The sequence below is a fragment of the Centrocercus urophasianus genome, unplaced genomic scaffold (genome assembly GCF_019232065.1).
Source record: "Centrocercus urophasianus isolate 14NV4802_14NV808 unplaced genomic scaffold, USGS_Curo_1.0 seq_22, whole genome shotgun sequence".
NCBI lineage: Eukaryota > Metazoa > Chordata > Aves > Galliformes > Phasianidae > Centrocercus > Centrocercus urophasianus.
In genome coordinates, this window is record NW_024884778.1 from 14,866,713 (window position 1) to 14,878,653 (window position 11,941).

Sequence of the window (11,941 nt, forward strand, 5' to 3'; positions counted from 1 at the left end):
CGGGGTTGGGGGCAGTAGTGGTCTGCTCCAACCTTCATGGTGCTATGATTCTATGAAAGGTTGCTCTTAGTTTAGCACTGAACCCCCAGAAGGAACCTCATTGTTCCTTCTTATTTAATACAGGTTCTCTCTCTCTGGAAAACTTTTTTTTTAAATAAAAGGAGAATTATTTTGATTAGTATTTGATGTCAACCTAGAGTTTGAAAGCTGTAAAATGAAGAATGTAGAAGGTCCGAGTCTGTCTTACTGCTTGCACATTAAAACTTCATGTAATTGCTAGGCAGCATTGAAAAACAAGTTACCTTACCTTTTGTACATCAGATTTTTGTTTCCTGCTTGGTTTTCTTTGAGCAAAGTAACAGGAATGCCCTGTCTAAGGAGCGGAACATTCTCTCCACTTACTATTTTTTAATGTATTTCATTGCTGAAAATATTTATCTGAAAAAAGTGTTGGAACAGCTAAAAAAAGCTTCAGTGGGGCGGCTAAGGGGTGTAAGTACATATTTTTTAGTAGAAAGTATGCAAGAAAGAGCGCTCATCTTACAGAACTGCATCTCTCAGCTGTACTTACCCTCCTTCACCTTTTTTAATGAGCGATGAGGAGTTGCACTGCAATATCATTTACTAGATTAAGCCCATCACTTGTGCCTCCAAATGCCAGTTTTAAAAAGAAGTGGTGACAGATATTTACAAGCTAAGGACTAACTTTAGAGTAAGCATTGTTAAAAATTGATTTTAGTGTTGAAATAATCATGAAAACATCACTACATTTCCTAGATCACAACTGAGAGCAAAATTTGCACATTCACTCTTGGGAAGCTGTTACACAGCAGAGGTGGAAGTTGTCTAAAAAAAACAGAGGGACAAGGGGTGTTTTACACAAATGCCTCTAAATGCACTTTGCTGCATCACAATTTTTGCCATCTCAGTGATGAAGCTTTCTCAAATGCCTGAGTCTTGAAACAGGCGAGCAGCCTTACAGTGATAGCAGTGTGTTCATAAGGGTAGCAGAAATATTGGCCCTGTGCTTGACTTTCAAGATTGCATGTTGCACTTGCATGGAAAAAAATCTTTGCTTGCACTGAAATACGCAGTAGCTAGTTCAATTGGCTCTAGACCAAACTTTAACTGCAGAGTTGATACAAATGACTCAGCAGAAATAACTTCTTACAAACTGCACATTCGTACCATGAATTGCTTTTGCTACAAGTATATTTAAAAGAACTTAAAATGATTCTCAAAGCTTCAGCAGCTCAAACATGAATCAAAATTTAAAGAAAGAATCCACTAACAGTTCAGTTGACTCAGAAGATGTGCTTTAATACCTGACCTCCTTGACCTTGACCAGTGCTTCCTTCTGATGAGAACAAGGTCCTGCAGGTAGGCAGCTGGAACTTCACCTGCCCTTTAAATAACATAACTGCCAGCTGGGGCTATGAGGTACCTGAAAGTAGGGCTGTCCTGGGAATACACGGCAGAAGGATGATGTGACTCGGTATGCTAGAAATACATGGCAGTGGAAAAGCCCTAAGTATCTGCTGCCCCTACAGGTCAGGTAAGCAGCGGTCAGTGTTTCTTTTTTGACTGAAATGATTTAACGTGGTACAGATGCAAACTGTAAGATCACTGATAGAGGTTATTTAGACAGAATGTTAGTTACCTCATTTAATTTTTGCTTCATTTAACCCGAATGAAGGTTTCCCTTTGAATTAAATACACGTACAAAAAATTATTATCATTTCAATTAATATTGAAAGTTACTGACTTCTTACGCAGTGTCCAGTACCAACTTGTGCTGCAAGTATCATTTACCTGTGCATTTTGACTCCAGCATTGGAACTACAGCTCTGCCTGGAGGTAACAAATTGCATGTGCTCTACAGCAGGTGCTGTAGGAAACCAGGAGACCTTTCCTGTAACCATGCACTTCATTATTTTACAGTGGAGGGATCCTGATTTGTGCTGTCTCTGACAGCCTGGCAGTGCCCATTACTGAAGCACTCACTGTAAGAATACACTGAGCATTACTCAGAACTCTAGATACTTGGTATTTTTTTTAAGAAAGGAAAAGCTACACGGATCATTATTCCTAGTGTGTTTCTGCAGATATACATTTAGTTCATTTAGGGGGAAATAAGCACCCTCAACAGATACAGCAACAGTTTTTAACAACTTATGCTTTAAAAGGCAAGAGAGCAGCTGCATGTAACAAGACCATTCAATTTACAAGACAGCGTATGTTAGGCCAACGAGGAAGGGAACCCTCTTGGGATCAAGGGATTTTTTTCCATGCAATCAATTTAACTTTTTAAATATAATTTAGTACTTTTGTTGCCATACACCAACTATCTGAAAACTTCACCAGGACTGCACAAGTAGGACCACAGGGCACATTCAGTCATTCCAGCTGCGCTGCAAGAAGTAAAACCACTGCTAAATAAATAGCTAGATTGCTACAGAAGAAAGCACATTCGCTTGCCTTTATTGAGAAGTAGCAGAATCCTCCTCAGCCCCAGAAAGGTGCATGAAAAGTTCTCCAAGTTCTGTTACTTGATCATCTGTGCTGGTCACAGTCCTACTTTCTCTGTCTTCAATAAAGTCCCACAGACGAACAGAATTGAAGAACTGCAACAGAAGAAAATCTGATTTAGCTTGGCACAGGCCAATTAGAAGTTTTTTCCCCTTATCAGTCATCTTCCTTCATTTAATAAAAAAGTTGAGACTGAGAAATTGGTATTTATTAATAGTATCAGCAGTATTTGCTGAGAAAGTAAGTGACAACCACTCCATTGTTAGAACATAAGTAATAGTTCATGTCTAACTGGGCAGCAGTAAGGAGCTGTATCAGTACTGCTAAACTAGAAGGCCTGTCTCGACCATTCCAGATGCTGGCTGAAGCTACAATGAGACTTTGAGAAGGCTTTAACCATTTTAGCTGTGAATAGGACCAGCTAGGTCTAGGCAAGCAATACTCATTTTTAATACCACTGTAAGTAGAAGCTTTAACTGTAGAATCTCCTTGAAAAAAAGACCTGCAATGAGAAGCACTGGTAAAAAAAAAAGATGAAATCTTGCTATTAAATGAAAGGTGCCTTCTCTTCCAAACAAACCTCTGCCTCAAGGAAAGCTGAGGGATACTTAACTTTTCTGAGGCCATCCATTGTATGAAAGTACTTTAAGTAGTGCACTTTATATTCAAGAAGCGTTTTCAATTACTGACTGGAATATTTCCTTACCCGCACGGTTCCCTCAGAGCTGAGCTGTTTCCTTGGTTTCTCAGGTTCAGCTCGTGTCCCATCTGGATAGGCATGAAGGTAAAGACACTTCCCTCCAAATGGACAAGTTCCTTTCCCTTGTTCAAAGTATTTGCAGGGTTTTTTCCTAATTCAATGAGAAAAAAGTTGCTGCCTTCAGCTAGTGAGGAAGCAGATCACTTTGTACTATTACCACTGCAGCTGCTAGTACCATTAACATACCAAGAGTTCTGATCTCCTACTCCTTAACTGGTAACAGTTAAAATAGATTGGAAAGAAATCTAGGAGTGGACAAAGAAATACATAAAAGAGCACCATCGTAAGTTCAAAAGAATACAATCTTAAGACACTGAAATTGAATGATGTTGAAAGAATGCCACCTATCCAGCACAGTGCGTTTCTATCACAGGGAACAAACCCACTGCTATTTTTGTAGCATTCCTCCCCAGTGCACTGATCACTTTGTTTTTATGAATGAGCCGAGTTCCTCTCATCGTTATCTTTGCAAGTCCTGTGGTAACAATTCTATCATTAAGTTTTCAGCAGCTTTGCTGTTCTAGGAAGTTGCTGGAGCTGTGTAACCACCTTCTAGAAAGGTTATTGGGGAGGGGTGGTGCGACAGGTTGTTCTCCAATGAGAAGTATCTGGAGGAAACTACAGACAAATGGCAATTGAACTTGTGAACAATGTGCAAACAGCAATGAAATTGATCCCTATAACCTAAACAAAGCTTATAAAATAACTAATACATGGAGAAGAAACCACTACAAAAGAAAGAAAGAAAGACTACCCAGAGCAGGCAGTGCATTCAAAAGTGGAACTGATCTGCCTTGGAAACCTGAAGTCACAGAGCACTTGTGTTCTAAGTCAGTCAGGATTTTTCCTCCTGCAGAATGGATTTGTACCATGAGAACCCCTGCTCTTAGACTTCCCTTAAACAAAAATATTATTGGCATTTTTTCTATGAATAACATATCCAAACTAACTGCTATGAGATCATAAAACCCTCCATACAGAAATTATAACACGTGTTAGTCTTAGCTGAGCACATAAAGCAAAAACCCTTTTTGTATTCTCAAAATACAAAGCCAAAACCCAACTTGTAGTAACACTACCTAACACCACTTTTCCAACAAAACAAGTCTACTTACGTAGAATGTAGTCATTTACAAATCATTCAGCCAAGAATTTTAGCACAATTTATTATCCTCAATACAAACTCCTTTAGAATTAAAATATAAAACTACAATGGCAACATGGTATTGAAAACAAACAGTATCTGAAGCTCCTCAGCTGCCCAAAGAGGTTGTGGAGTCTCCCACTGAAGATATTTCAAAACCCATCTGGATGTCTACCTGTGCAACCTGCAGTAGGGAGCCTGCTTAAGCAGGGGGTTGGACTGATGATCTCCAAAGATCCCTTCCATCCCCCACAACTGTGTGATTCTGTGATTTTATTCAACTACTTTGTCTGACAATGAATATAAAGCAATAATACACATACAAAGCTGGTTTGAACATTTAATGGAGTACTACTGCTTTCAGCAATTCTGCTGCTAAGTTGTAAGACAAATCCCCCCAAGAAGCTGAAGAGCTGGTAGGACAGCTATGCACAGATTCAAGTAATACCTTCACAGACTCCATAAGGCAAGTTTTAAAAGTTGGTGCATGTCACAGTTAATCTGTGCACCACTTCACAAAACAGTCGTGACTCATTTGTGTCAGGCATAAACCTGCTTGTTTCCCTTTAAAGAGTGAGGTAACAGTTCCTCATTGTGCTGTGACAAAGTGACCCTCAGGTTCTCCAGACAAGCACAGCTTTGCAAAGCTGCTGTAACACAATGCTTTTGCAGACCTCCCCAGTGCTCCAATCACCAGGCAAATCTTTATCAGACAATAAAGGGATTGCAGTGATGCAGTATTTTACATTTCCAGTAGCTGTTACAAAAAACCTGTGAATTTGTATCCCATATTTCAAGATGCTATCGTAAAAATTAAGTTTTCCTTCCTCATTTGTTTTCCCCAGTGTGTGACAACCTTCCAGGCAGTTACGTCCAACAGAAGGCACGTGTCTCTAGCTTTGGCAGGTGAACTGAAATAGCCTCAACATTTCCGAGCATGAGTTCAAGTACCTTCTGAACTATAATTACAACAGACTGATAGCAGTCACAAAGTTCAGCTAATAAAGAATGGTGTGCTGTTACGAGTGATTAAGAGTTATGTGTAGAACGGATTGCAAAAGGTTTAAAAATAGGGGCATTTTGATTGATTAAGCCTTGGTGAATCTCAAGGACAACGTAAGTAGCATTTTGGCTGATGAACTTACCCCACTCCCTGCTTAAATGCTTCAATCAGCTCATTTTTTTTCTCCTGGTCTTCTACCCAATAAGCGCTGGGAATGACGAACTCCGATATCACACGGCACTCTGGGCAAGACCTGAATGGATCAAGACAAAGGAGCAGAGCTTTATTACTTTCTGAAACCAATTCTCAGTGTATCAGCCAGAAACTGCAGGTTCCTGAGCAAAAGGGAGACGGTCTGCCAGGCTGATGCACCGGACAACTTCACAGCACTTATGGGCACGACTGTTACCAGCTTCAGCTGAAATAATCCAGCTGACTCATAGAATGACTTGGGTTGGAAGGGACCTCAGAGATCATTTAGTTCCAACCCACTGCTACAGGCAGGGTTGCCAAATGCAGTAAGCCTTGTGCTGCTTTGCATTTATTTCAAGACTTGAACAAAATAAATAGACGTTTCCTGAAGAAATGTGGCTAAAGATCCAGTGCACAGAAATAAAGTACCTGCCAAGCAAGTACTTCAGCTCACAAACAAAAGAAAGCCAAACCAGATGCATGATAACAAGGATTTTCCCTAAGCCTCACCTGCACTCTGCCAGAACTGAGGAGTTGTTAACTTAGTGGTTTTATAAGATAGATTTCTTTATTAGGATTTAAGATCAAGAATCAAATATGCACCTTCTGGTGCCTCGAGAAGCATTACTACTCCTGCCATGCAAGTCTCATGGAACACCTGGTGTCTCTGCAGGCAGTGCTTTTCAAACTGATCCAAGCCCCTCTTTCAGAGAACCTTTGCAAAGACCAGTACACTCACTATTATGCGTAAATACAGAAAATACATTTGAGGAATTTGCTTTAGTATCTACTCCACCACAAACGTGGTTCCAGAGCACTATTTCGTATGAAAGCCACAGTCCCTGCTGTAGGCACAGTATCTCAGTGCCTGTCTGTCAGAAGCTTTGCTCCAACAAAGCTTACACTGCACTGAGATAACTTTCACTTCAAGGCAACTATTAAGGGAAGTTTTGCAAAAGAGTTTACTTTGGCAGAGGAATGAAAATATTTCCTACCTCTTCCTCAATGTGCTTGTAACTTGGAAGAGCTTTCAAAGAGATTCTAAAAAAGGAAACTGCCCTAATTGGTTGTTTAAAGTTCTTTCTAAGGAGGAGTATGTTTGGAATACACTTTATACACATCTAGAAGACAAAGGAATTTACTCAGATACAGATGTGCAATTAATGGGAGATCTAGCTTTAGTAAGCTATAGTTTACAAAAAAAATGCAGTAATTAAGCACACACATATAAAGGAAAGAGTTACTGTTAGTGCAAATGAGCTCCCATGAGTGAAGCAGGGACATGAGTTAACTCAGTATTCTGCAGTCCACATTTGCACTTTGCCCCATTGTCAATGCAATGACAGAGGCTTAAGTTACAAAGGGCCAACATGCTGGACTCAGCACGTAGGCACTGTTAACAAAGGATAGCTGATGCATCCTACCTGGCCTTGAAGGTAATACTGTGCACATTTGTAGCACTTGGACCAAGATTTTCTGAGCTGGTATTTTACTAATGGCTGTGCTAATACTTACAGCTACCAGATCTCTTATGACCACACGTATTTCTCTATCAAGTCAAAGTACAGCAGAATGCCCACCCCACTAACACAGGTCACAGAGACAACGGGCTGCTTAACGTGAACTTACTTTATGATTGGATTCTCAAACTGCTTGGCACACCTCCACTGCCGGATGCAGGACAAACAGTACGTGTGATTGCAGTTGGAGAGGATCCCAAACCTCCTCTCTGAGGCTGATGGCTTTTCATACACTACTTCCATGCAGATGCTGCACACTTTGTCCTGACTTGCCTGAAAGGCAAAAGCCTTCTCCATCTCATGCTCAAACGCTGCCATGCACATCTGTCACAGGAGAGATATCATTGGTTACTGTACTTTATATATTGGACCATTCTTCATAAAACCAAAGTGTCTGACATGGATCTGTTACAGGAAAAACACAGTAGGCTAATTAAGAGCATCCCTACTATCCTTCATCATAATTATCATCATATAATTGTAAGATCTTTAAGGATGATCACATAATTCCACCCTCTCATGCTCCCTGCATCTTTGTAGGTATCAAAGGAACGGCTGCCTAAACACTTAATTTACACCTGCCTGCATCTGTACCAGAACAGCAGTTAGCAAGGCAGTGCTTCAAATATCCCCAAGTCCCATCTAATTCATAGTCCGGTATGGATGCTGCACTCACGATGTTACTCTGTTTATTGTTAAGGGCTCAGTCACCAAGCACTAAGCTTTATCCTAGATAAGGAATTGGTGTCTTACTACGGGCTTCCTACAGCATTTCTCACACCGTACTCAGTGATGTAACATTTGCTTTTACAGCACTACAAGCTAAGCCTTTGGTTATCCCCCATAGCTTTACCTCTTCTTTCTGAGATTCTCGGGACTTGACAAGTTATACATATTTAGCAGACTTTAAATAATAATAATTTTTAAAAGACCAGAGAGTAATTCCACATTAACAGCAGCACTTTCACTACTGCACCTTTCCTTCCAACAAACATCTCTGCCCCCAGAGCTGAGCACCTGGCAGCAGTGGTAACAGCATGCTGTGCCAGACGTCAGACTCCTGGGACAAGAGAACCACATGGCATGTTTGGAGCTACGTGCCGAGATCACATGAGATTCTGGTAATCTGGATTCCACTCCTGGCACTGGAGAGACTTCTGATCCAGTAACCACTAAAGCTTCTGGTCATTCTCCTCCTCAGTCTCGAAAACTGCTGTTCCTGACCAGCCCTGACACAAACCCAGTGGCCAAGCATACTGAAGAGCAGCCTCTTACAGCCACCTTTACCCAAGCAATTCCTCATCCACTTTCCCTAGCCTTCCTAGTTAGAGATCACCTCCAAAATCTTCACGCTCTGCTCAGGGTGTCCCCATCTTACACTGCCCTGGAAGTGGCCACACACAAGCAGGGATACCTGAAGCAGTGACCCAGCAGACAGGCAGGGCAATTGCTCTGAACTCACCACAGGCTATGGTCCCTCTCCCCCATCACACACAAGCGACCACTACAACCTCCTGACAGCTACAAAAGACATCTTCCTAAAAGAGTTCTAGGATACCTGGGGACAAGGCAAGTTTCCCTTAAGAAAGGGGAAAGAAAAAAATAAATAAATAAATAAAAAGGAAATCACTGTAACATGCTGTCAGCATCAATGTTACCACTGAGGTCCTGGATGTTTGTCATCCTACAGACAGATAAACCACAGGCTATTCCACAAAACACACCTTTGGATTTTTAAAAACAAACAAACCAAATGTAGCACTAAGCACACACATCTCACAGATTCTGTGTTAACATTACCATCTCATGAGCCTTCCTCTGTTCTTGGTCAAAAGGGTGAAGCACTTGCAGCCCACATATTTCACACACGTCCCCATGCAGGTAAAGGCAGCGGTCCCCAAAGTGGCACGCTCCTGCTGCAGCATAAGGACACAGCTGCTCTCCATCACCAAAGGAACTTCCAGCTACTGGATCTTCCAGCCCACTGCAAATAGCTTCCAAATATGAATGGGGCTTCATTTCCACATTATCGTTTTTGTCACTGCAACACACCACATCATTCGTTGCACTGGCTTTTTCCTTCTCTTCATTCAAGCCACACAGGTCTTAAGAAAGAAAAATGTAATATTAACAATTCAGCATACAGCACAAAGCCTACATAAGAAGCTCCCTATATTTTCTTTCCAATGACTGCAGTTTTTTGCTTTAAAAACATCTTCTAAATAAAATCTCAGCCTTAAGCCTCTTTCAATCCTACATTACAATTCTCACAAACCATTTGTTGAAAAGATCAGTTTCAAGGTCTCTTCTTCAGCTGCTCTGTTTTACAAACATGGTAAAAATACTTCACACAGCACACGGGTATAACTGGCCCACTCACCGTGACAGAGAGAATCTGTCGGAACAGCACCAGCCACAGGGCTCAGCTGCTCTGCCCTGCGGCCTCAGGCAGAGGGATGGACGTCTCTGCGCTTGTGTTTCTGAGCGCTGCTGCCATCCTCCACTCAGCAACTATTTCAAATGCCCTCTCATTGAGAACAAAATGCACGAAAAGATCTGATGGGTAGGGATACCAAACAAGAAACCCATCCCTAACCAAAAACATCTTTCAGGACATACCAGGTTAAAAGCCAGTCAGTTAAACACTGTCATTAAAAGGTACCAATAGGCACAAGTGTTTAGAGGAAAGGGGCCTCAAAAGATAAGGAAGATCTCCAGCACCCCTTTCCCACTGTCCTTGAAACTGAAGTTAAAAAAAAAAATGTGAAAAACGACCCAACTCCTATCAGAACCAGAGGACAACATCAAGGATAAGCACAGCAGCCTCCTACTCACTTCTGTCCCTGAGAACAAGTGTTTTCTTCTCCCGTTTGCCACTCTCACGCAGCTTGCTCTTGGTTGCAGATACACTGTGCTCTGGTGCAGGGCGAGGGCTGAGCAGCGCTGCTGATGCCATGGGAGGAGGCACAGGAGCTGCTGCACCCCCCGAGGCGGGGAGCCTGATGTGGTCGTACCTGTGACAAATAGAGTCTCTTTCAGTCTCTTTCAAAGCCAGACTGAAAGTCTTCTCAGCCTCAGCAAATGGATGCCTCTGAAAGCACATCAAGATTTTTTTGCTAATTCTCTAGGGAGGCCCACCACAGCTGAAAGACCATCATTCACGTGCACGTTAGATCAGGTCTTCGTCATCCTCACACAAAGAGCTTTGTTGACATTTTTCTGAGAAGCCAAATTAAAAAGACATGCAATAAGGACTGATGTGATCTCATTCTCCCTGTCCAAGCAGGACACGGGACTTCCTGCTCCATACTATCGTGATGTCATGTTTGCACACAGGACAGAAAAGGTTATGAGTGACTATGGAAACATGCTCTCAGCAGCAGAACAGAAGCAGGCAGTACAGTACAGAGGTTTCTCTAGTAAAGCCATAGACATCACCAGCTCATATGCATCCAGGGCCCTCCGCTGTTCCAACACTGCTGGAGCAGCAGATTAACACTCTGCAGCTGCCTTCAGCAGCTCCATACAATGCTAATTCCATCTTAGCAGCTTATGAGCTGCCGAGCTCACTGAAATGCAGCTGGATGCAGGTCTGACACCACTGGCAAAACCCAGGGAAGGAACACAATGCAGCAACTGCAGCCACACAATACCCTGACACCTCTGGCTGCTGGTGAGTGCAGACACAGGATTCCGTATCCCAGCAGCATGGCTCTGGGAAGAAGCCCCAGATCTGCAGGACACTGCTGACGGAACAGAACATTCCCTAGCACATAGCAGTTACCAGAGCACCAGAGTTTTAACCCAAATGCTGCAGCAAAAGACACAGAAACACTGCCCACAAAGCTGAGGGGAGCACAAAGAAAACACTCTTCACTTTAAGGCAGAACCACAAGTCCTCCGATCTCAGCACTGGGATGTGCAGGAACACAGCTGTGAGGTGCACCCTGCGAAGCAGCACTGCCCAGCACTGCAGGGTCACTGCCGTGCCTTGTGCCCACAGCCCGCCTCGCGGCCTTGGCGCTGCCTCCTGAGAAGCCACACAGCCGGCATCCGGTGTTTAGTGCCCAGCTCTCCTCACATGAGGAGAACCGGGTGAGAGCATGAGACCCTGACTCCTCGTTTCCACAGGACAAGACAAGGCCCAGTCAAACCGTAACACTACACCACGTACGCTGGCTTCAGGAGGGGGAGAAAAGCTCGCTACCAATGTATTATTCCGTCCTTTTCGACGCTCAAACGCCTCATCCCTCCTCGAGTTTCGAGACCCCCCGGCTCCTCACAACGCACGGCACCGGCTCTCACCTGCAGCGGGCTCCATAGGCGCACTGCCCCTTCTGGTAATACTTGCAGACGGTGGAGGACTTGCTGCTGGACAGGTCGTGCGAGAACAGACACTTGCTTCCCTCGCGGCACACTCCCTGCACGTAGTACCTGTGGAGAAGCACCCGGCCCGGAAATGGATTCTCTCTGGAGGCGCGTTCCCGCGCGCGGCGCGCCGCTCCGGCCCGAGCCCCTCCGAGGCGCGGCGGTTCCGCGGGAGGAGCTCCCGGGTCACCTCGCCGGTCAGGGACCACCGCCACCCCGTCCCCGGCGCGAGCGGTGGGCGCTCACCTGCACGTAACCTGCTTGACGCTCATCCTCGCCCCGCTCCGGCCTCCCCGCCCGGCCGGCTCCGTGCGCCGCACGCCCAGGTTCCGCTCCGCCGCGGGGAAGGGGCGGGGCCGACACGGACACAATTACCCGACGCGCCGCACAACCGAGACGCGTCTCGGCGGGCTAGAGCGCCGCTC

The 11,941-nt window shown here is 44.0% G+C and overlaps 1 protein-coding gene across 2 annotated transcripts in view; it reads right to left on the reverse strand.

The window, feature by feature from the left end:
- The window catches only part of MKRN2 (makorin ring finger protein 2), a 29,185-nt gene extending 17,338 nt beyond the window's left edge, over window positions 1-11,847 (reverse strand). The window contains exons 1-8 of one of the 2 annotated variants that reach the window (XM_042823589.1): window positions 11,763-11,847; window positions 11,454-11,582; window positions 9,984-10,162; window positions 8,949-9,253; window positions 7,258-7,472; window positions 5,579-5,689; window positions 3,236-3,380; window positions 2,479-2,624 (exon numbers count right to left, since the gene is read on the reverse strand). In XM_042823589.1, the coding sequence (XP_042679523.1) occupies window positions 2,481-2,624; window positions 3,236-3,380; window positions 5,579-5,689; window positions 7,258-7,472; window positions 8,949-9,253; window positions 9,984-10,162; window positions 11,454-11,582; window positions 11,763-11,788 (1,254 nt within the window). In that variant the 5' untranslated portion in view covers window positions 11,789-11,847 and the 3' untranslated portion in view covers window positions 2,479-2,480. Of the gene's footprint in view, window positions 1-2,461; window positions 2,625-3,235; window positions 3,381-5,578; window positions 5,690-7,257; window positions 7,473-8,948; window positions 9,254-9,983; window positions 10,163-11,453; window positions 11,583-11,762 lie in introns of those variants that run through there. The other variant, XM_042823588.1, reaches the window with a different exon arrangement.
- Window positions 11,848-11,941: the final 94 nt, after the last annotated feature.